At 46.3% G+C, this 23,962-nt stretch overlaps 1 protein-coding gene across 2 annotated transcripts in view; it reads right to left on the minus strand.

The window, feature by feature from the left end:
• Positions 1–544: 544 nt before the first annotated feature.
• ASXL1 (ASXL transcriptional regulator 1) overlaps positions 545–23,962 on the minus strand; it is a 68,338-nt gene continuing 44,920 nt past the window's right edge. Inside the window, exons 4-12 of one of the 2 annotated variants that reach the window (XM_081256961.1) lie at positions 10,629–10,749; positions 10,455–10,552; positions 9,785–9,878; positions 9,174–9,326; positions 7,797–7,960; positions 7,606–7,702; positions 6,192–6,297; positions 5,271–5,904; positions 545–4,504 (exon numbers count right to left, since the gene is read on the minus strand). In XM_081256961.1, the coding sequence (XP_081113087.1) occupies positions 1,583–4,504; positions 5,271–5,904; positions 6,192–6,297; positions 7,606–7,702; positions 7,797–7,960; positions 9,174–9,326; positions 9,785–9,878; positions 10,455–10,552; positions 10,629–10,749 (4,389 nt within the window). In that variant the 3' untranslated portion in view covers positions 545–1,582. The remainder of the gene's footprint in view (positions 4,505–5,270; positions 5,905–6,191; positions 6,298–7,605; positions 7,703–7,796; positions 7,961–9,173; positions 9,327–9,784; positions 9,879–10,454; positions 10,553–10,628; positions 10,750–23,962) is intronic. The other variant, XM_081256960.1, reaches the window with a different exon arrangement.

Here is a 23,962-nt window from a genome sequence, read left to right on the forward strand (position 1 = left end):
ACCTACGTTCAACAAGGAAGACGCTCCACTCACAAGTCGAGGTACAAGAAATAAGGCAGGAAGCAGGGTGAGGTGACACAGCTATGGAGACATCTACTTGCTGGAAACGTGTTGGGAGAGAGGCTGGCAGCTGGCATAGCTGTTTCTTCCTTAACCTGCTGTCAAAAGTATGTCCAGTGGAGCCCTGTGGCCCCAGGAAAGCATGCTCCCAGGTACAGCTGACAGGTGGGGAGCCCGGAGCCAGGTCCAGAAGGCCCACCTGGGGGCTGCCCAGGGCACTCACCCTTGAATCCAGAAGCACTTGACACTGGTGGTGGTGATTTGTCACACATGGCAGCGAGCTGCCAGTGAAGGTCGGAGGAGAAGCGATGAGCAAGACGCGTTCGCCCAGCGGCAAGCAGCTGGGCTGCCCGTGGCTCTGCAACTGCAGCAGGTCCACCGGCTGACCGGTGACAGGGCACCAGGTCAACTGGTAGGTCCCAAGTCAATCACTCCACCCCTCACGTCGGGCAGCACAGCACGCAGTGGCTCTGACACAGGTGGAGAGAAGTCAATTACACCACTTTAATGCAATGATGCCGAAGACGTAAAATAAGGGAGAGTCGTTCGTGTTCTCTGTACAATACATCCATTTACAGAATCGGCCAGTACTGTGTACAACATATAAATACATGATAAAACATTAGAGGTGCAGAGAGCATACTTACAGAAGCCAGAAGTTCACTTTATACATCCAAGGATAAAGAGTTAAAAATATAAAAATAAGAAAAACACACTGCTTTGAAATGTAAAATGACTTTCACATACACAGGTGCGTGGAGATGCCCACTCCCACAGAGTCCAAAGTGACGGAGAGGGTGTCGAGCAGACAAATTCACCTGTCTGGACACCTGACTTACAAGGAGGAAAGACAATCCTATGCCCGACCCATTGTCCAAGCAGGTCTATTCAAGGTTCCGAAAGCTCCTGTGGGCCAGTGGATCATTCGGAGACAGCCAAGTCCCAAACTGGCTTCAGCAACAGAACCAAAGGTCAAACTGGCTCCATCAACTGGCAAATGACTGTGACCCTGAGGTCAGCAGGTTCTTAAGCCCCCTGGTGGGCACTGCTGGGAGTTGCTTTAACCCTGTGCTGGCTTCTTCCCCATCAACTCCCGGAGGAGCAGTGGGAGGAAAGACGGCAGGGAGGGGGCAGTGGAAGACTGACATTTCTACTCAGTTCGGGTAGGTTAGTCCCCTTGGTGGAGAACACAACCTTCTTGCTTCAGCTTCAAGTCCCTCTGAGTCTCAAGGAGGCTCCCCACGCCACACCAGGCTCTGTCTGTGTGACAAGAGCTCGGGCTGGCCGGCCAGCCTTGGGCAGCCCAGCAACCTGCCCTGCAGGAAACCCTTCCAGCAAAACCAGAAGGCCGACAAGTGGCCGAGGGGCTTTAGCACTACAGATTTTAGGGAGAGGCAAGAGGACTCTTGCCTAGAGAGACAGAGTCTATTTTATCAATGATATCCTGTATACAGATTGAAGATCCATCATTATCAAAATACACACACACTAAATATACAACTTTTCCCATGGCCATAATTTATTATCTCACCACAAGGCACAATACACAGAGCTTTGAGGGTCCAATACAGTCATCGTGACAGAACGCACCACAGCCCTGGCACATGATCATGGCTTTCAGGCTGCACGCACACTGGAGTGAGATGCTTTCCACCGTGCTGCTGTCGGTGAACATCTGCAAGGAAAGTGATGCGCTGTGGCTTGCACCAAAGTTTGCTTTGTGGCTCAGCTGCACCACACTTCCGGCAAGGCCTTTGGCAAAGGTGGGGGAGCCAGAGGAATAATTAAAGCTGGTGGTGGAACTTAGCTGGAGTTTGGAAAGCTTCCCATAAAATGCCTGTTTGATGTTGAGCTGGGAGGGGATGGAAGAAGGCTCTAGAGGCTGACTGAGCCCTTTCCCAGGCTCTCGGGGTAATTTCCAGAAGGGCAAATCAAGGACAAAGGGCATCCCTTTCAAGTGACCCACCAGCTCCCGAGGACCAGGCCCCGCTACATTTCTGTTCTCTGCCTTCGCCTTGGGAGGCCCCCCACCAAAAGGCTTCTCGCTCTTGATGCTGCCAACAGAGGCAGGCGGTGGCCTTGGAGCCCAGTCTTCCCTGGCAGTCTGTACCCCACCAGACACAGAGTGTTTGCTTGCCCCCGACTTCCTGCTGGGAAAATCGGGAGGGGCGTCAGCAGGCAGAGGCGCTGGCTCCACAGGCCGGGGGCACTGAAGGGCTGCAGCCTCGCTTCTGGAGCCAAAGAGCTTCTTCCCTTGGCCTCCAGCACTGTTCTGATCACCCAGGGCCGGACCTGCCCGATCGGGACCCGAGGAGACCACATTTGGAGATGAGAAACAAGGGGCTCTCGAGGTAGTGAGATTTCCCGGACTCGTGCCTGGGGCAGCACTTGAATTACTGCACTGGGACAGGTCACCAGCTTCCTTCTGATCTTCAAAACTAAAGGGAGAGAACTGCTCTTTGGAATCCACTTCTACTTTCCCAGAGGCAGCCATTGGATTTGTCACTGGATATAGGGAGTTTAAACTCAGGGCGTGCTTGGAAATCTTTGGGGGTGCTCCAGGAGCCGGGGCGGCCTCCAGTCTGGCGAGGTCGGTGCTTGCTTCACGGCCCTCAGGTAGAAGAGACTCCTTCGAAGCTCTTAAAGAACTGGGACTGCTACTGCCAACCTCACAACTGCTTTCCCCAGGGTCTTGCAAAGATCCCATACGCAAGGAGCCGCCATGGCTCTGCTCTGTCGTAAGTGGGAGTCGTGGGGATTCGGGTTTGCTGCCACCGTGGGCTGGACGAAGAACCTTCTCTAGGGGCAAGCTGCCCTGCAGCAACTGCATCACGAGGGGGTTAGTAGCCTCCACCGAGGACGCAAGCCTTCCCAGGGACACAGGCCTCGGCTGGTACTCAGTACTGGCCAGTAACAGGGAGTCCGGGATCTTTTGGGGAACCGCACATACTCGAGACACCCAGCTCTGTGGAGCAACCATCCCGTCTGTCCTTGTGACCAGACTCAGGTCACCGTTCACCTTGGAGAGTGAGGTGGAGCGGTTCCAAATGTGTTTCTCACCCTGCTCTACCGCTGAGGACCTCTTCGGCACTGCAGCTTCACTAGGCTCGGCCTCAGTGCTGTCCTCAGAGAAGTGGCCTTCCAAGTCAGGGGCTGTGTCTGTGGACTCGCTGTGAGGACTCAGCACTTCAGAGTCTCCACTGATTTTCAGCTTTTCACCTTCCAGCTGTCTGCAGTCATGGCCGGTGCTGGCAACGCACCCTGGAGATGGCACTGTCCAGAGTGAAGCCAAGTTGTCGGGGGGATCCAGACCCTCCTCAGCTGTCAACCCCCCAGGTGACACTGGAATGAGGGGAGCAGCTTTCTCCCACTCCTCTCCAACCTGCGGCTTAACAGATGGGACGTCCTCCCTGGAGTCGGGTTCAGGCTGTCCCACTGCCTTGTCATTTGACAGGCCAGGCATCCAAGGAGCAGCACCAGCGGAGACGGGAGCCTCGGTTTTCAAGTCTTCTTGTCTAGTAGCACTTTCCCTCGTGGGTGGGCCTGAGTCACCAAGTCCTGATTCGTCATCAAATGGTCTGTCCTGCAGGGAACCGGCCAATGATGGTTCAGGGATGGGACTGGGGGTCACATTCACAGGATCCTTCACGGTGGGATTACTGTCACTGTCTGGAGCCTGGCCGGTTCCTTCTTCTAATCCAACATCCCCCGCTAGAGCCTGAACAGGACTGCTCTCCAGGGGGATGGTGGGTCCTTGCTCCTCATTACCCCTTTCCCAGGAAGTGGTATCAGACCCACATTCAGTTCTACCTCCCAGATGCAACGCAGGCTGCTCAACTAATCGCTCAGGCGCCGGGGTTTTGGAGGGCAGTGGGGGTAAGGCCTGGCGTGGCTGGTCCCCAGTGGGAGCAATAGGGAGTCGGGAAGCATCTTCCAGCCCGCTTCTGAGGCCATCTGGAACCCTCTGTTGTGGGTAGCTCTTCTCCTTTCTGGGAGAAGCCAGGTCCTCTCTCCTGGCTCTGGACACGGCAGTTCCAGGATGGACATGCTCCCCATTTAGAGGACAAGGCGGCAGTAGTTGTGTTCGCTGTAGATCTGACGCACACTCTCCAGGGGTACCTGGGGCTCCCCTGGGCTCAGGGTGGCCACAGGCCTCACCACCATCACCACTGCCGATGCCTCTGCCACCTCCCTCATCGGTGGCCCCGCCGCCACCTCCACCCGGGCCACCCCCCCCTCCGATGGCAGTGGTGGCCGCCTCTCGATGGCAGTGGTGGCCTCTCGCCCCTCGGACCTGCAGAGCACGGGCTTTAATGTCTGCAAGGGTCCTGGTGCCAGTCCAGCCCCGGCAGGAGGACTCCGTGATGGGGACGATGCGGGGGCATATCTGGTAAGTGGGCTGACCTTTAACCACCCAGGGTGGTTTGATACGTGAAAGTTGAATCTGCAAGAGAAAAATAAGAAAACAGTTTTAATTGACTGAGCACTCTGACCTAGGAACTATAAAGCTAAATCGCAACCCTAGTAGCTTAGAGGTCATGGCCTAGAGAATCAAATCATTTTCCTTAAAAATGAAATAATCGGGCTTCCCTGGTGGTGCAGTGGTTGAGAGTCTGCCTGCCGATGCAGGGGACACGGGTTCGTGCCCCAGTCTGGGAAGATCCCACATGCCGCGGAGCGGCTGGGCCCGTGAGCCATGGCCGCTGAGCCTGCGCGTCCGGAGCCTGTGCTCCGCAACGGGAGAGGCCACAACAGTGAGAGGCCCGCGTACCGCCAAAAAAAAAAAAAAAAAAAAAAAAGAAAGAAATTATCATGGTAAAATGGCTGTCCAAGACACCACACCATTCTGAGAAGATTCTGCTCAAGGGCTGTTATATGCCACACTTCTAAATTTAATTTCTGGTGGGACTGTGTGAGTCACTATACAAAAAATCTACCACCACCTAATAAAAGATTTTAAAACCCCAAAGGATTCTGACCTCTAGAGGTAACTTCAACAGAGTGAACAACCAAGTGAGGAAGAGAAGAACCGTATCCCCCTGATACTCCAGTCAGTCTCAAGAACGCCTCTTGTACAGAGAGAGCTCTACACTCCCGCGTAATTCACACAAGGGCCCGGGGGCCTTCTGTCCCCGTAAAGGAGCCCCACTGATCTCCCGTCCCTCAAAGGGGCCTGGGCTCAGGGCAGCCAGGATCAAACAGCCTCCTACCCGGATGGGCGGGACTTTGGGCTCCTCTTTGGTGGGCTGTGGCTTTTCGGTGTGAACACTTTCAATTGTGTTACGAAAGGACTGACGATCTTCAAGCCGGGGCTTCTTTTCGGGAAAGGATGCAGAGGCCGCCTGCTCAAAGGATTTCCTCTTCTGATCCTTGGGTTCCTGATCCACGGTCTCCTGAGGCAAGCTGGGAATTCTGTCTGGAGATGTGGAGACACGTGCCAGGTCGTCTGGATCGGGCTGGATCCGGGAAGCCACAGTTTCCACCGGGAATTCAGAACTCTCTGGGTTGGGTGCTGTGGAGGATGTGCCAGGCAGGTGGGGACCACCCACCCCTGCTGCATCGGTCTTAGCCTCCCCATCCTTGTACAGGGGGATGTCTGGTGCCACAGACTGTGTGTCTTTAGCAACCTCTGCTTGTTCTGGCTCCTGTTTTTTGTACAGATTCCTTCGGGCTCTGGTTCGGAGATCTGGCCGAGAGCGTTTCTTGAAATGCCCATCTCGCTGCCGGGTGGCCGGGCCACGCTGCGGTCGTGTTGATTCTCCCGAGACACGCAAGTCACTCTTGATTTCAACCTCCTCCTGGCCCACATTCTGCTGCAATGACTCTTCTTTGCTTAAACCCAATCTGCAAACCAAACTCACATTATCAGTTACAGGGCAGAGAGGGCACATCCACTATGACTAATATACACCCAAATATTAGATCTCTCAGAACAAAATACATCTGCATGGTATGTAACACTAACCATAGAAAAACCTATGTTAGCTTCCCCATGAAGGGCATTAAGCTAAATAAGAGTCACTGCAGTCGCCACATTCCTGGGTGACACAGCAGTATGCATGGCTTTGAGAACACACCTGCCTCTGTCCCCCCAGAAACCACACTAGGACTCACAGCACCAAGGGCCTTACTTCTGTCCATAGTAGTCTTCGAAGAACTTTTCTTTCCATTGTTCCACCTTCTTTTCCTTCTCCATTTCCTGTCGTATCCTGACTTGCATCTCATGAGTGAATTCGCCTAGAGAGAAACAAAACTCTTCAAGTGGTGCATTAAGGATATTAAGGTCTGTCTTAGGAAAAGCCAAATCTTGCAGTTCTACCATGTCAGGAGTTTTCAAAATAACACGTGACTTTGGTGAGCTTGGAAATCATTTTTTCAACCCTCACTATCTTCCTCACACTGGCTCCCGTCTCCCCCAGAGGATCTCTCACATGGCGCTCTTCTCCAGGACAGGACTAACACACCTATTCTAAGGGAGATCTGCCCTTCCCTCGGGTAATCAGTCCTTCAACAGCAAACAACACATTGATCAAAAAAGCAGAACAAAAACCAACAAGAGAATCGTTCTTATTCCATGCGCAGAAAAAAGTTGACACAGCAGGCTCAGACAGGCCTGCTGACAAGGTGGGCCCCTGGCTGACATCTGGGACCTTGGATTTCAGGAGGGTCCCCACCCCATAACGGACAGGGAATGGCTCACTGTGCCTGAACAGTTGAAGCAAACCAGATGGTTTATGGTGAGCACCTGCTTTCCTTTGGGGAATCTGGAATTTGGGCCTGGGTCAGACAGAGGCTTCCTACATGATCAGCTCCCAATAAAAACCATAGGCACCAAGTCCTTGACGAGCTTCCCAGCAGACTACACTTGTGACTACGTGCGGTCACAACTCCTTGCTGAGGGCACTGAGCACATCCTGTGGGACGCCACCGGGAGAGGATCTCGGAAGTGTGCACCTGGTTTCCCTGGACTACACCCCAGACGTCTTTTCCCTTTTTGCTAATTTTGTTCTGTATTCTTTCACCAAAATAAACTACAGCCATGAGTACAACTACATGCTGAGTCCTGTGAGTCCTCCTAGCAAATCATTGAACCTGGAGGGGAGTCTCAGGGACCTCCCAGTGCACTTCCCACGTAGCTTCCCCACAAAACTGAATTACGAGAAGCTAACAATCACTCCAAGTGGCAACATCTACAAAGACAGAGCACCTGGTGGAACTTACCGAGTAGGTCAATGCCATGCTTACTGGAAAGAATAGGAGTTTATAGTTTTAATGATGAAGAGGCAATGCAGATGAATATATACACACGAAACAGTGAAAGCCCAAATACTCTTGTACCTTCTTTAGAGCTACGGGGCACATTAATGTCTACCACGTCTGTTAGAGGAAAGCCTGCCTTATATTAAATAATACCCCTTGGAAAAAAAAAAGAAAAAGACTGTTGAAAAAAGAGTATTTGGGTTTTGGGTTTTAAATACCAGGAGACAAGTGACACCACACATGGCAGGCACCTTTCAAGCCGCTGGGACGAGAACGTTTACTCACCATCAGCCAGGCGTTCCCGCCAGCTCTGAGCCGCGTGGGTGAAAAACTCGTTGTTCAGTGCACTGCTGCTGAGACGCAACAGGCCATCGGTCCCCACCTGGAAGGATCAAGGCAAAAAAAACAATAAAGAAACTTAGAAAGAGGACAGAAGCTAGCCCCGAGAGAGCAAAGAGGAAGCTGCCCACAGGTACCTGTCTGTCCACTTCGGGCAGGAGGAAGAGGAGCTGCTGCTGGAAGTGGGATGGCAGGGCATGGAAGGTCCGAGAGTTGATCAGGGCCCGGAGGTTGGTGTTGACGAGAATGGACCCAGGCGTCTCAAAATCTATCTCTTCCCCTCTGTTGCGCTTCATTTGACCTGTGATTTTTCAAGCAGTAGGAAGCAAAATGTAGATTTTCAGCTTCTTAAACCAAAAAAGCAAATGCCAACTGAGGGAAAACTTTGGTGGCAGCACCCAAGCTACCCAGAACTTATCTGCACACAATGAGCTCAATCATCCAGTCTACCCTAACCTATCGGCCACCATCAAACCTAAGAGAACACTTGGGCTTGCATCATCTCAGACAAGACTCAGTAGCACGCTGTGTCACAGCCCGAAGGGACACTCTTCCCGCAGAAAACCAGGCAAGGGGCAGGCTCTGAGCTTCCCTCCAAAGCTGGAGAACAGGCTCCACAAAGCCAATGGGAAAAACGATGGAAGTCTAAAAGTGAATCCGGTTAGCATCCTACAGAAAAATCTGCAGAAGTCTTCTGTGAATGGGCTGGAGAGGTCTGACCTCCAGGCAGAAAGGTGCTAAGGGTTGTTTAAAGCCCACTGCAATGTCAATACCTCTCACAAAAGCCTCAGCAAATGGAATAGAGACCTGTGAGGCTTTAAGATTCAGCAAGGCTGATGAGCTGGAGAGGCTACAAGACAGCACACCTAGCTGCCACTTGGGTGATGGTTTATTCTAATTTTCAGAAGCCAAGGCTAGTCTTCTTAATGATTTCATGTGGCCCATCTACAAAAACCCAGCATGGGGGCTTTGAGAAATAAATCCGGAAATAGCAAATGGCATACTAGCCTTGCAAATAGCCCTACTGCAGGTGGGAGGTGCACACTACTGAACTTGTCTGCATAGCCCAAATTCAACATAGGCATCTACCCCATATACTAACTAGGTTATAAAAAAGGGCGTCTGACAGAGACTGCAGACGTTGAGAACAAACTTGGCAGGATGCTACCGAAGAAAGAAAACAAATGTTGGAATTCTTCACTGAGACACTCAGAAGCAATTTTCACTCACTTGAGCACTCACTAAGCAGTATCAAGGCAGGCACAGGCTAGGCCCTTACAGGGACATACAAGGAGCAATGTGGCACCATCTCTGCCCACAGGGAGTTCTCTCAGTCTAGCAGAGAAAAATCTCTATGTGACATAACCAAAATACAAGGTAAAAACCAACAAAAAATAGAGGGCCACCTGAGAAGTAAAAATAAACTGTGAGGGAGTGCAGTAGAAGACATCATCTTCTCTCTAGGCCTGCAGGGGCCCCCTTACAGGCAGAGAAATGAGTGCCAAGCCACCTACCTGTGGCCGGCTTCCGGAAGCCTCTCAGGAGCGGGGCAGGGTCCCGGGCGACCTCGGCCTGGCCACGAATAGCAGCGCTGCCCAGGGCCAGAGAGCCACTGCTGCTGCTGGACGGGCTGCCGCTCTCGCCATCGGCGTGGCGGCCTGAGAACCCTGAAGGCACAGCATTCCACTGGTCAAAAGCATCACACGCCGCGCCCACGGCTCTCAGACAAGCTTACTTCTCCCAGCTCTCCCTGAGATGCTGCCAGCAATACCGGAGCTTCCATGGCCCTGCCCTGGGCCGTCACAGATCACCACCTCCTGGTCTGGCTTTAAATTATCACGTAAGAATGCCAAACCGCCATCTTAGTTTGCACTGTATCTTTTACAAAGCACCTGCACACGCCTTCACGGGACCCTCACAACTGCCCTGTGAGGCCAGGGGAAGGGCGCCCAGCAGAGCCCATGCCGGAAGCTAGGTCGGGTCTCACTGCCACGGCGTGCTGACTGCCAGAGGAGAGCTCCTGACTCTACTGGCACGGCACTACCTAGGCCAAGAGCTGCTGCCAGAGGGAGGCAGGTCCCCAGGACCTGAGAAAGAAGCATCACAATCACGAGTTTACACATACCTGATGCAGATTCCACGTGGGCCCCGTTTACCTTCAGAGGAGTCAGGACAACTCGAGGCAACATCACCCCGGTCTTCTTCTTCTGCTTGTTCGCCTGTTTTCCCAGAGGGGATACAAAAGGAGCCTGAGTCCCCTGCAGGCCACAACGGCTGTACCTCTCGACCACGTCTCCCTCGCTGTCTCATAAAACAGAGTTAGTGTTCAACCAGCACGGGCAGGTAATGCCAGTAACAGCAATGACTCATTCTACTGAGCCAGGTGCCGGCCACTGTGCCAAGCATCACCTCACACTGAAAAGAATGTGTTGCTCTCCCCACTTTACAGGTAAGGAATTTGCCCAAAGCTAGTGAGTGGCGGGGCTGCAATTCAAACTGATAACTCCCAAGCTCATGTTCTCCCCACTCTGTTATACTTCTCCCTGAATGTTCCCAGGTTTTTCATAAATACAAACAAAATTATCCATCCGTGGTAAAGAGAAAAAACAAATTGCCCTGCTCTCAGGTCTACTACCCACGTTTCCTATGGCTCGCTTTTAAATAGTACTAACAGGTGGAGACCAAAGTGATTTTCTCCACTCTTCAACATGCTCAGTTAACTACAGGAGGAAGAGTCCTGTCTTGTGCCTGCCTCACTTATCCAATTCAGCCTAGTCACCGACTCCCCCCCCCACCTGTGAGGAAGCTCTGTAGCTGTCCCTGGGATTGGAATGAGGCCGACTCTGAGATTCGGTAGAACAGGAAGCATTAGAAGATGTTTCATCGAGAGAAACTGGAAGAGAGGGAAATAAAGGTTAGACCCTAGCGACTGCTTGTGGCTCTTCACCCATCTTGTCAAGGGTACTTACCATCATTTTCACCACTCACAGTGCTGGCTTCATTAGACCCACAGCTCTCCACATCAGCTGTGTCCTCTGGCTCCTCTCCCTCCACTGCAGCCGGACTGCGAGACCACTGCAGGGCATCCTTCTGTGACAGCAAGGCACAACTCAGGTGAGCAAAACCCTACAAATCCTACAAGCACAGTAGTCATTCCTAAATGTGTATTGCTTTTGGAGAAGAGGGATTTAGAATATTGATTAAATTCCTATCCCTTTCTAATTGACCTCTTTTTCTCAGTAAGTTCTTCTCATACGTACATTAAGAAAGTCAGAGGGACTTCCCTGGTGGCGCAGTGGTTCAGAATCCACCTGCCAACGTGGGGGACTCGGGTTTGATCCCTGGTCCAGGAGGACCCCACATGCCACGGAGCAACTGAGCCCGTGTGCCACAACTACTGAGCCCACGTGCCTAGAGCCTGTGCTCCACAACAAGAAAAGGCACCGCAAAATGAGAAGCCCGCGCACCGCAACGAAGAGTAGCCCCCGCTCGCCGCAACTAGAGAAAGCCCATGTGCAGCAATGAAGACCCAACGCAGCCAAAAATAAACTAAAAAAAAAAAGTTAGGTATAATTTTGCATCTAATCATTCATTAAACATTTATGGGGCTTCCCTGGTGGCGCAGTGGTTGAGAGCCTGCCTGCTAGAGCAGGGGACATGGGTTCGAGCCCTGGTCTGGGAAGATCCCACATGCCGCAGAGCAACTGGGCCCGTGAGCCACAACTGCTGAGCCTGCGTGTCTGGAGCCTGTGCTCCACAGTAAGAGAGGCCGCGACAGTGAGAGGCCCGCATTGCACACCGCGATGAAAAGTGGCCCCCGCTTGCCACAACTAGAGAAAGTCCTCGCACAGAAGCGAAGACCCAACACAGCAAAAATAAATAAATTAATTAATAAACTCCTACCCCTAACATCTTAAAAAAAAACCAAAAAAAACCCATTTATGGCGTGCCTCCTATAAACTACACCATGCTAGTTCCAGGCGGTGGGTGGGGTGGGAATAAGGAGGGGAATCAGGGCCCTGCCTTCAAGGAGCTCAAATGAGTAGAGGACAAAGTCCAATCTATAACAATACAAAGCACAGTGAGAGAAGGATACAGAGAGAACTGAAGCAGCCCAGAACAGGGAACATCTACCTCACTGAGCTGGAGAAGAGGGCATGGAGGTACAGAAGGGGAATAAGGATCAGGGAGGTAAGGTTTCCAAGGAGATGTGCTGCTTGAGCTCAGTTTTAAAAGAAGTCAGTTAATAGGCAGATGGGTTGCCAGTGGGGAGGGAGAGGGAGTCCTAGGTGATGTGATGAGCCAATGTGGGAGAACATTTTAAATTCAAAGAAACCATAGACTTCAGGAGGTGTGTGGGAAAGTGGATACGTGAGGAGGATAGAGAGACAGCAAGAGGGCTGGTGATAATCGTGACACTGTGCTGAGGGATTAAGACTGTGATTTCTTTAGAGTCTGAAGGATATGAATCAGGAGAATGATCTGAGTTTTAGGAATTTCATTCTGTTAACCATGGGAAGTCTGGAGGCAGAAGAAGAGTTAGATTATGACAGAAATCTATTGAAAAGGATAAAGATCTAAACTAAAGTGAGATAGTGGGAACAAGGCTAGAGTGTAGAGGAGAGTTCCACTCCAAATTTCATCTCCTAACAAATACTTCTTCCAACAGTCTCTGTCGTGGAGTCTCAAAATGAAACTCTACCCATCCCCAAGGAAAACTTAGGAGCCACCTCGAAACCAGGAAGGAGTAGGAATGAATATTGGGGGATGGAGAGAGGAGGAGCAGATAATAGATTGGGGTGGGGATGCCTTCTTTGAGTAAAAGTGTGAAAAAGAGTAGGTAAAATCATGATTCTATCACTTAAAAATATGCCAGAAATTTACAAGGAAAATCCACAAAATTCTAACTCATCAAATCCATGGATTCCTTGATCCACTATATAGTAGCCTCCCCTTATCTGAGGGTTTTTTTCCCTTGCCACAATCAACCATGGTTGAAAAATATTAAATGGCAAGTAGCAGAAATAAACAACCCATTGGTTTCAAATTGCACGCTGTTCTGAGTAGTGTGCTAAAATCTCACACTGTCCAGCTCCGACCTACCTGGGACGTGGATCATTTGTTTGTCCAGCGTAGCCCACCCGTTAGTCACTGAGTGCCCATCTCAGTTATCAGATCAACTGTCATGGTATCACAGCACTTGTGTTCAAGAAACTCTTCACTTTACTTAATAATGGCCCCAGGGCTTCCCTGGTGGCGCAGTGGTTGAGAGTCCGCCTGCCGATGCAGGGGACATGGGTTCGTGCCCCGGTCCGGGAAGATCCCACATGCTGCGGAGCGGCTAGGCCCGTGAGCCATGGCCGCTGAGCCTGCGCGTCCGGAGCCTGTGCTCCGCAACGGGAGAGGCCACGGCAGTGAGAGGCCCGCATACCGCAAAAAAAAAAAATAATAATAATAACGGCCCCAAAGGCAAGCGTAGTGGCGCTGGCACTACTTGCTCTGCCCGATTCATACTTTCTTAGTTGCACCTAATACATACATTAAACTTTATCACAGGTGTGTATGTATAGGTAAAAACATAGGATATAGAGAGTCAGGTACTATCCACAGTTTTGGGCATCCAATTGGGGTTCCGGAACATATTCCCCACCAGACAGCGGAGGACTACTGTATTAAGTCTTCATCAGTTTCTTTGCATTAATTTAAGTCAACATCAGGTTGATTTAAGTTAATAAAAAAGAAAATGGCTTTTTGTATCTTCCTCTCTTTTCCCTACCAACCATAAATGCTCCTCACAGGATCAAAAGCTAAAGAATAGTTTTAGTATGAATCTTGCAATTAGGCTTACTGACCGCCATGTTCTTGGAATGATGCAACAAATTTATTCCCTGAATCGTACAGGCAAACTAAGACAAAATATTCATTTAATGAAGAAAAGAGGTCTATTACATTGTCAAAACTGACCCCAAAACTCCAGTTCTGGCAAGAGTGTGGGAAAATCACATATACACTGCTGGTGAGAGTGAAGATGGTATAAAAAGGTTTATAAACAGCCAGTGGGAAAGTGAACTGTAAGCAAAAGTCTAAAAACTGTATATATCTTTTAACCCAACACTTGTAAGACTTACCCAGGACATTATCTTAAAAAGGAGAAAATCAATCGATTGAACTACATTAAAATTAATATCCTCTGTTCAGCAAATGATACCATTAATAGAGTAAAAAGGGCAAGCTACCTACAGAGTTGAAGATGAGATCTGCAATTCATATAACCAATAAAGAACTTGTATCTACACTGCATAAGTCAATAAGAAAAAGGCAACCCAGGGACTTCCCTGGCAGTCCAGTGGTTAGGACTCTGCTTCCACTGAAGGGGGCACGTGTTTGATCCCTAGCCCAGGAACTAAGATCCTGCATGCCACGCAGCATGGCCCCCAAAAAAAAAAAAAGAGAGAGAAAAAGGCAACCATAAGAAAAACAGGCAGACCTGTATTAGGCACTGTACCAAAGGGTTATCCAAATGGCCAACATTCAAACGGAAAGGTATTTAACCTCAATAAAGTAAGGAAGACACAAAACAATGCAAATTAAAACCACAATGAGATGACATCACATCCACAAGAATGGCTAAAATTAAAGTTTAACAATACCAAGTAGTGCTAATGAGGATGTGGAACAGGGAACAGGTACACTGAAAGTGGATCCAGGCATTTAAGAATGTGGTTTGGCATTACCTGCTACACCTGAAGATACAAACATCCTAAAACCCAGCAATGTCAGTCCTAGGTTTGGATTCCCTAGGGAAACACATGCATGTACACAGCATCATTTGTAACTTCGTCTATAAACAAAGTGCCCATCAGTAGAATCACTACATGGATTGATTGATGTATTGATCAATACTCAATAAATGGATATTATACAATAATAAAAAAAAGAACGAACTACAGCTACTCACAACGACATGGATGAACTGTATTGTGCTTATGCAGGAGAATGTCCTTGGATCAATGTATACCCCTTGTGTCCTTTCCCTGCTTTTTTAAAATTGAGGTACAATTTACAAAGAGTGAAATGTATACTATCTGATTAGTTTTGACAAATGTGTATCAAGGGACTTCCCTGGTGGTGCAGTGGTTAAGAATCCACCTGCCAACTCAGGAGACACAGGTTCGAGCCCTGGTCCGGGAAAATTCCACATGCCACGGAGCAACTAAGCCTGTGTGCCACAACTACTGAGCCTGCGCTCTAGAGCCCGCAAGCCACAACTACTGAGCCCACATGCTACAACTACTGAAGCCCACGCGCCTTGAGCCCGTGCTCCGCAACGAGAAGCCACCGCAATTAGAAGCCCGCGTACCACAACAAAGAGTAGCCCCCACTCGCTGCAACTAGAGAAAGCCCACACACAACAACAAAGACCCAATGCAGTCAAAAATAAATAAATTAATAAATTTATTTGATTTCATTTCATTTTTTTTAATTTATTTTTTTATTTTTATTTTTTTGCGGTATGTGGGCCTCTCTCTGTTGTGGTCTTTCCCGCTGCGGAGCACAGGCTCCGGATGCGCAGGCTCAGCGGCCATGGCTCATGGGCCCAGCCGTTCCGCGGCATGTGGGATCCTCCCGGACCGGGGCACGAACCCGTGTCCCCCTGCATCGGCAGGCAGACTCTCAACCACTGCGCCACCACAGAAGCCCTATTTTATTTTATTTTTAAATCTAATTTTATTTATTTTTGGCTGCATTGGGTCTTTCTTGCTATGCACAGGCTTTCTCTAGTTGCGGCAAGCGGGGGCTACTCTTTGTTGCAGTGTGCGTGGGCTTCTCATTGCAGTGGCTTCTCTTGTTGCAGAGCATGGGCTCTACGTGTGTGGGCTTCAGTAGTTGTGGCATGTGGGCTCAGTAATTGTGGCTCACAGGCTCTAGAGTGCAGGCTCAGTACTTGTGGTACACAGGCTTAGTTGCTCCGCAGCATGTGGGATCTTCCCGGACGAGGGCTGGAACCCATGTCCCCTGCATTGGCAGGCGGATTCTTAACCACTGTGCTACCAAGGAAGCCCAATAAATTTATTTCTAAAAATGCATACCAAGATATAGAACACACCCAACACTCCTAAAAGTTCCCTTGTGCCCCCTTCCTAGTCAATCCCCACTCTACACTGCCCCTCCCACCCCACAGAGACAATGGTTGTTCCAATTTCTACCACCAAAAATTAGTTTTGCCTATTTTTGTTCTACATGTAAATGCAATCATACAGTAGGTACTCTCTTTTGTCTGGCTTCTTTCGCTCAGTCTCATGTCTATGAGAGTCATCCATGCTGCTGCATACATCAGTAGTTCATTACTTGTTAATACAGAGCAGCATTCATATGCAACCATTTGTTTATCTATTCTCCTGTTGAAGGCATTTGGGTTATTTCCAAATTTGGGCTATATGAACAAAGCTACTCTGAACATTCTTGTACACAGCTTTTATTGACATCTTTTCATTTTTCCTGAGTAAATATCTAAGAATAGAACAGTAGGGGTATAGGATGGATGAATGTTCAACTTTATTTAAAAAAAAAAAAAAAAAAGCCAAAGATGTACACTCCCAACAACACTGTATGAGGGTTCCAGGTGCTCCACATCCTCACCAGCATTTGGTGGTATCAGTCTTATTTTAGCCATTCTAATGCAGTGAGTACCTCACTGTGGCTTTAATTTTCATTTTCCTGATGACTAAAGATATTGAGTACATTTTTATGTGCTTACTGGCCATTCTCATATCTTCCTTTTTTGAAGTTGTTTGTTCAAGTGTTTTTATTTGTTAAAAAAAAAAAAAGGGAATTCCCTGGCGGTCCAGTGGTTAGGACTCGGCACTCCACTGCAGGGGTCACAGATTCAATCCCTGGTTGGGGAACTAAGATCCTGAAAGCTGCATGGCCAAAAAAGCCCCCCAAAAAAAAGAAAAAGAAAAAAAAGAAAAGGAGTTACTTGTCTTTTTTTATTATAGCTATTCTGAATCATTTTTTATTTTGATAAAGGGCATGTATTACCTTTACAAACAAATACATTTTGAACATCTTTATTTGGAAATAATTTCAAATTTAAAGAAAAGCTGTAAGAATAAAAATAGTACAAAGAACACCTGCCATTTAATTTTTACCCGTGTTCACCTATTAACACAAATAAATGTTTTTAAAATACATAAAATATATTAGTTTGGCAAGGCAACTGGCAAACAGGCTAGTGATGGGGGAAAAAGCAACCAGCATTAATAAATAAACCCAGATACAATATTTTCCCATAAGTCAAATATTTTAAAAAATAAAATGCACTGTAAATACAAGAAGCCCCAAACATGAATAAAATGGAACGCTAAAATTTAAACCGATTAAGTTTTAAACCACCCAGGATTCACAACAAAAAAACGATAAGTAAATTTCAGGTATGCCTTTGCTTTCTTTATGGGTCTGACAAACCTGTCCTCAACAAGAAATCTGTACTCTCTTAGAGAAGGCTGATCTGAGGGTTGTTTAATGTATATTATTAAAAACTAAGAGGGGCTTCCCTGGTGGCGCAGTCGTTGAGAGTCCGCCTGCCGATGCAGGGGACGCAGGTTTGTGCCCCGGTCTGGGAAGATCCCACATGCCGCGGAGCGGCTGGGCCCGTGAGCCATGGCCGCTGAGCCTGCGCGTCCGGAGCCTGTGCTCCGCAACGGGAGAGGCCACAGCAGTGAGAGGCCCGCGTACCGCAAAAAAAAAAAAACCAACCAAAAAAACACACAAAAAACTAAGAACGTACTGACCATTCAACAGTATATTAGAGTTCCTAACCAATGCATAAGAAAAAGAAACAAGGAGGAATTAGAAGAAACCAGAGTGTCGTTATTCCAGATAACTATAATTATCCACATTGAAGATGCAAGGGATTCCGACCTAGTAAGAAATTCAGCAAGGCTGTAAGATTCAAAATCACATTAAAAACACAAGTGATCCTAACATCAGCAATAATACCAGGAATTAGAAAATGTGATTTATAACAAAGAACACGTTACTCTGAGATGAAGCTCACAAAAGAATCATTTTATGAAGAAAACAAAACTTTATCAAGAAAGGTTTAAAACTTAGTAAATGGAGAGCTACACCATGTTCTTGATTAAGAAGACTCAACACTGTAAAGATGTCAACTCTTCTCAAATTGACTTGTAGGTTCAATGAAATTGCAATAAAACTCTCAACGAGATTTTTCTTTTTTTTTTTTGGTAGAACTTGACTGTACAGGGACAAGCAATGGGCCACAAATAAGCCAAGACACTCCTGAAGAAGAACAAGATCAGACGCTCTGCTTTCTTTTTTTTTCTTTTTTTTTTAAATAAAGCTCTAGTAATGAAGTGAGTAAGATTAGCAGTTGCTAGGGGCTGGGGGAGGGGAGAATAGGAAATGACTGCTAAAGGGTATGGGGTTTCTTTTAAGGGTAATGAAAATGTTCTGGAATTATATAATGGTGACAGTTGCATAAGTTTATGAATATACTAAAAGCCACTGAATTGTACACTTTAAATGGTTAAACTATATGGTCTGTGAGTTACATCCCAAAAAACCTGGATAAAAATTTGCTTACTAAATTTGACAGCTCTAAAAACATGAAAGAATCTAATCAAAATTTATAAAAACCACATACAAAACATTAAAGTGTATAGAAAGTTTATAGATCGAAAGTTAAAATTCATTTTTAGACAATGGTCCGTTATTATGTTTTAACTTTGTTATGTGAATCCTAAAGAAAGATTAGAACTTGTAAAGCAACCTCTGTGTATGCTTGAGAACAGGCTTTATCCTTTTTTAAAATACTTAATGTAAAAAAAGTTCTTTCAATTTGAAATCCATTTGCATCATCAGAAGCAATTTCAATATTACAGCTGTCAAAGAAAAGACCTGTTATTTAAAAAATGAACACATTCTTGGAGTACAGTTTAAAGACAATAAATTGTCTGAGATCTCATTAATGACAAAAAAGTAGATTCCATCAACCAGAAAAATTCTCATTTGTGATGTGCCACCCACATCTGCAAACAAAGTTTCTAGCTGATGGTGACCATAGGCCCATGATTCCTCCTCTGAAACCCCTGGGTCTAGATGTGTTTAAGAACTTAGGATTTCTTGAATTTTACAATGGCAATATATCATATTAACACCACCAGCAACCCATAATTCAAACACAGTAATATTTTTTGAATTAACATATATGTACATACCAGGTGAAATAAATAGGTTTAAAGTGTCCTTGTCAGTCTAGATCAGAGATTTGCCACCAAATGAGTTGAAGCAAGTCAAGTTTTACTGCCAAGTGAGTTAGGAATAAATTTTGTCAGTTCTCAAAATATTTCAGATTTCCGTATTGTTAATAAGGGGTTACTTGACCATTAAAAAAGCACACGCTTCTTGATAAAATTTTTGAAAAGATTTGGAAGTTTTATAATTCAACTTTTCTCATCACAGGTAAAGAAAATGTAATGAAATATTTTTGAGCCCCACACAGCACCTCCAAATCACCTCCATTTCACCCATTAAAAGATAGGGAAGTATCTCCTAGAAAAATTTCACACATTTGCATATGAAGACTACAAAAGTAAAAGGATGATTATTGAAGCAATTTTACTATTATAGTTGGTAATAATGAAAAACTGGAAAAACTGTGAAAAACCTAAACGTCCACAATAGGGGACTGGATAAATAAAAAGATATATTGATATGATGCACTATTAAACGGTAGGTAAAAGGAACAAAAAAATACATCTGTATAAACAAACCACACATTTTCCATGGACACATATGAGTAAGAAGGATGCACATTAAATTGATGACAGTAGTTGGTTGCTACTGGGAAGGAACAAGGGCCACGGGCCTGGATGGCATATACAAGGGTAGGGTTTGGTATGGAAGTCAAAGGCATTTCTCATTTTCTCTGCACAAAGGCTGCAGCTTCCATTTAAACTTGGCGAAATGAACACACACAGCTCTCTGCAAACTCCTGAAGCCTCATTTAGAATGGCTGCATTTTAAAAAGTACATATGCACAAAGAGAAAGAGGGAAGAAAAGGCAGTAGATGAGAACTATCAATAAAATTCTAGAAGATGAATAACAGGAAGACAAGAAGTGATGACTCAGCAGGGGAAAGAAAACCGAAGTCTAAGACTGCAGAGGGAAAAGCCACAAAGAGCAAGCCAGCTCTACTGTAAAACCCCCAAGGGGGCAGGGATTAAGAGGTACCAGGAACCACTGCAGACAGGGGTGAGGCATGGGAATGAAAATAGAAGTGGTTGGGAGTCCAAACAAGAAGTCAGACCCCTCAGACCTCCTCTCTGTCCCCAAACAGTCAAGCAATACCCTTCTCCAGCTCCAGAAGAAAACAGGAGATTTATATTGTGACTGGACTAAACCAGAGAGGTTCTGGAATAGAAGACACCAGTTCAAGGAGTGGGGAGAGACTGAGGTGCCACACTCCATAAACAGAAGCATTAAGTCAAAGACCATATACAAAACGGTGACACCATTAGCTCTCTCCCCCAACTACGGCTCCCAAAGCTCCCCAAATAGTGGCAGCCCTACAGCCCCAGCCTACTCTCGGCTACCTGGCAAGAGATGGGAGGATCTCTCCTCCTGCAAAAAGTGCCCAGCCTAAAAAAATACACCTTCAAAGTACAGATAATTGGGGGATTCCAAAAAAAACATCCAGGTCCTCACTCTACCACAGTCAACAAGCAGTGCCCACAAGCACAGAATCTGTCAGTTCTCCCCGTAAATGACCTATCAATGACCACCAGATAAGTAAGCACTACTGTTATATGAAGGATAGCAACCAAAATAAACAAAGGAGGAACTGAAAGGAAACAGATAATGAAGATCTCATAGCAAATGTCCTCTAAGAGACAGTCCAAAAACAAGTACAAAATGCTATTTTTAAAAAATAAAGGAACATCAGAGAATATGAGCAACGTGCTAGTAATTATAAATAATACCCCCCCCAAAATCAGCAATAACAACCAATAGGCTATTTCTCAGAGAAGTGACTAGAAAGAGAGAACAAGGCTGCTGCATCAAGAAAAGTCCCACATACAACAAACAAAAGTTCCAGAAAGAGAAAACTGAAAAAGACACAAGTTTTCCCAAAATTAAAAGACCTGAGTTTTCAGGTTTAATAAGGCAAAATGCCCAGCACAATGAATGAAAAAAGACCCATTCCACAACACCTCACCATGAAATGTGAGAATACAGGATTGAAAAAGAGATCCTAAAATCTTCTAATCAGAGAGAACACATTACGTGACAATGAAGTCAGAATGGCATCACGCATCTCAAGAGCAGTTTTAGAGAATCTAATAGAATAACAAACATCTTTTGGAATTCTGAGTCAAACCCATAATCCAGTATGGAACACAGAACAAAAACATGTAAGGTCTCAAATAATTTACCTCCTATGCACCTGTTCTCAGGAAGCAACTGGAGAATGTGTTACATAAATAAACAACAAAAACAACACCTGCATGAGGTATAGGAAAGAGAGGCTATAACACAGGAGAAAGGTGATGAGAATTCCTAAGGTGAGAATGAAAGGAACTCCCAGGAAAACAGCTATATGCATGTCAGACAGGGTAACCAACTTGCCCCAGGTGTGTCTGGGACTTTCCTCAGTTTAGCACCGAGAGTCCTGCACCCCAGGAAATTCCTCAATCCTGGGCAAACCAGGATGGTTGCCCACCCGATAAACAGTCCATATTGAGAACTGGAATAAGGACAGCAGTAGGACCAACCTTTAGAAAGAAGAACAAAACCATTGTGTCTGACCATATCAAGAGGACTTTTATAGTTAGTAATAGCATTAGGCTTCATCTTTTGTTTGTAATCCATGTTGTTTTTTATTCCTCATCTTTATCATTTTACTTTTGAAGTAAATGTGAACTCTAACATGGTTATAAAGGTCACAGTTATCTAAAGGGTTACACTCAGAGAACTGACACTGCCCCACTTTATCCCTTTCTTCCTCCCCCAACTCCCCAGCTTTCCAATCCATTCCTACCCATCCCCTGGTTAGGTAACCAATCTCATTCGTTTCCAGCTTATTTCTCTTGTGTTTCTTTTTACACAAATGATAATATATACACCTAATTTCCCCTTCATCCTCAGACAAAAAAATGGCATGCTATATATAGCAAAGTGAAAAATACATTTTTCACTTAACAATGTATCCTGGGACTTCCCTGGCAGTCCAGCGGTTAAGACTCCACGCTTCCAATGCAGGGGGCGCGGTTTCGATCTCAGGTAGGAGAACTAAGATCCCACATGCTGTGAGGCGCAGCCCCCCCAAAAAAAGTATCCTGGAAATGACTCTTTCATTTCATAGATATTCTCCCTCATTCTCTTCTCAGCTGCATAATACTCCACAACGCAGACGTACCGAACTTTCTTTATGCAATTACTTCCCCACATGCCGGCATTTAGATGTCTTTTTAATATTTTACAAATAGAAATGCCACTGCCTTGAAGAACCTTGTGAATCTGTGCTTTTATATTACTGAAGGTAATATTGAGCTCTAGTTAGATTTTTCATAGGAGAATAGGTTGGCAATTCTGAAAGTACTAAATGTTTATTCTAGACCTGAGCAAATAACTAGATACAAAGTAGACAAAGTAGGGAGCCAAACCTAAATGTAAGAGCCAAATATATACAGCTTCTATAGAAGAAAATGTCATAAAATATTCATTGGAAAGGAAAGATTTCTAAAAACACTAACTATATACTTTCATTAAATTTTTAAAATGGACTTTCTCAAAATTGAAAATTTCTAATCAAAGACAGCTTAATAAAAATGAAAAGGCAGGGACTTCCCTGGCAGTCCAGTGTTTAGGACTTGGTGCTTTCACTGCTGTGGCCCTGGGTTTGATCCCTGGTAGGGGAACTAAGATCCTGAAAGCCACGTGGCACGGTCAAAAAAAAAAAAGAAAGATGTTAAAAAAAAAAATTGAAAAGGCAGCCTACAGATTGGTAAAAATATCTGCAATACCTATCTGACAAAGGACTTGTATCCAGGGTATATATTTTTTTAAATCTACAAATGGAAACCAAAATGACTATACTTCAATTTAAAAATAAAAGGGGAAGGGCTGTTATTTTCTTCCTCCCATTAGGTGTGTGTACGAGAAATGTGGGGAAAGGAGCCCCAGTGGCCAAGAGTAGGATGTCAGAGCCTGAGTGGGGAACAGAAGGTATTCACATGTGAGGGCAGCATGGTGTGGTAGTGAGAGCTAAAAAAGGGTGAAATTCCCAAACAAGGAATGACAAGGGGCAGAGTATCAAAGCCCAAGTTGGGTGAGGAGGGCGCTTATATGAGACGGCAGCCTGCTGTAGGGGATCAGAGGCTGAGCAGGCGAGGCCATCATCCATGGGGGCCAACCTAGCAGAGGGTGTTGGAATTCAAGAGGGCATCTTCATGAGGGAAAGGCAGCAACAGTGATGGGAGAGATCAGTTATATAAGAGAGTGGGAAAATTAAACAAGTAAATATATTAAGAGATATACTAGACATATAGAGATAACAGGAAAAATAGGAGTTGGATTTCTTACTGCTGGAGAAGTGAGTTACAAATATGGAAAGGGAGGGATTACCCTGGTGGTCCAGTGAGTAAAGACTCTGTGCTCCCAATGCAGGGAGCCCGGGTTCGATACCCAATCAGGAAACTAGATCCTGCATGCATGACGCAACTAACAGTTCGCATGCTGCAACTAAGAAGTCCTCAGGCCACAACTAAAAATCCCGCATGCCTCAACGAAGATCTCTCGTGCCACAACTAAGACCCAGCGCAGCCAAAATAAATAAATAAAAATAAATGAATGCTAAAAAAAATACAGAGGACTTCCCTGGTGGCACAGTGGTTAAGAATCCGCCTGCCAATGCAGGGGACATGGGTTTGAGCTCTGGTCCGGGAAGATTCCCACATGCTGCGGAGCAACTAAGCCCGTGTGCCACAACTACTGAGCCTGCGCTCTAGAGCCCGTGAGCCACAACTACTGAAGCCCGCTCGCCTAGAGCCCGTGCTCCGCAACAAGAGAAGCCACCGCAATGAGAAGCCTGCGCACCACAACAAAGAGTAGCCCCCGCTCGCTGCAACTAGAGAAAGCCTGTGTGCAGCAATGAAAACCCAATGCAGCCAAAAATAAATAGATTTTTTTAATGTTTAATTAAAAAAGTTTTTTTTAAATATGGAAAGGCAGAAAAGTAGAATGAACCCTCTGGGTTTGCATGAGAATTTGTGTTAT

Source organism: Mesoplodon bidens (assembly GCF_964165515.1).
Source record: "Mesoplodon bidens genome assembly, chromosome: 15".
NCBI lineage: Eukaryota > Metazoa > Chordata > Mammalia > Artiodactyla > Ziphiidae > Mesoplodon > Mesoplodon bidens.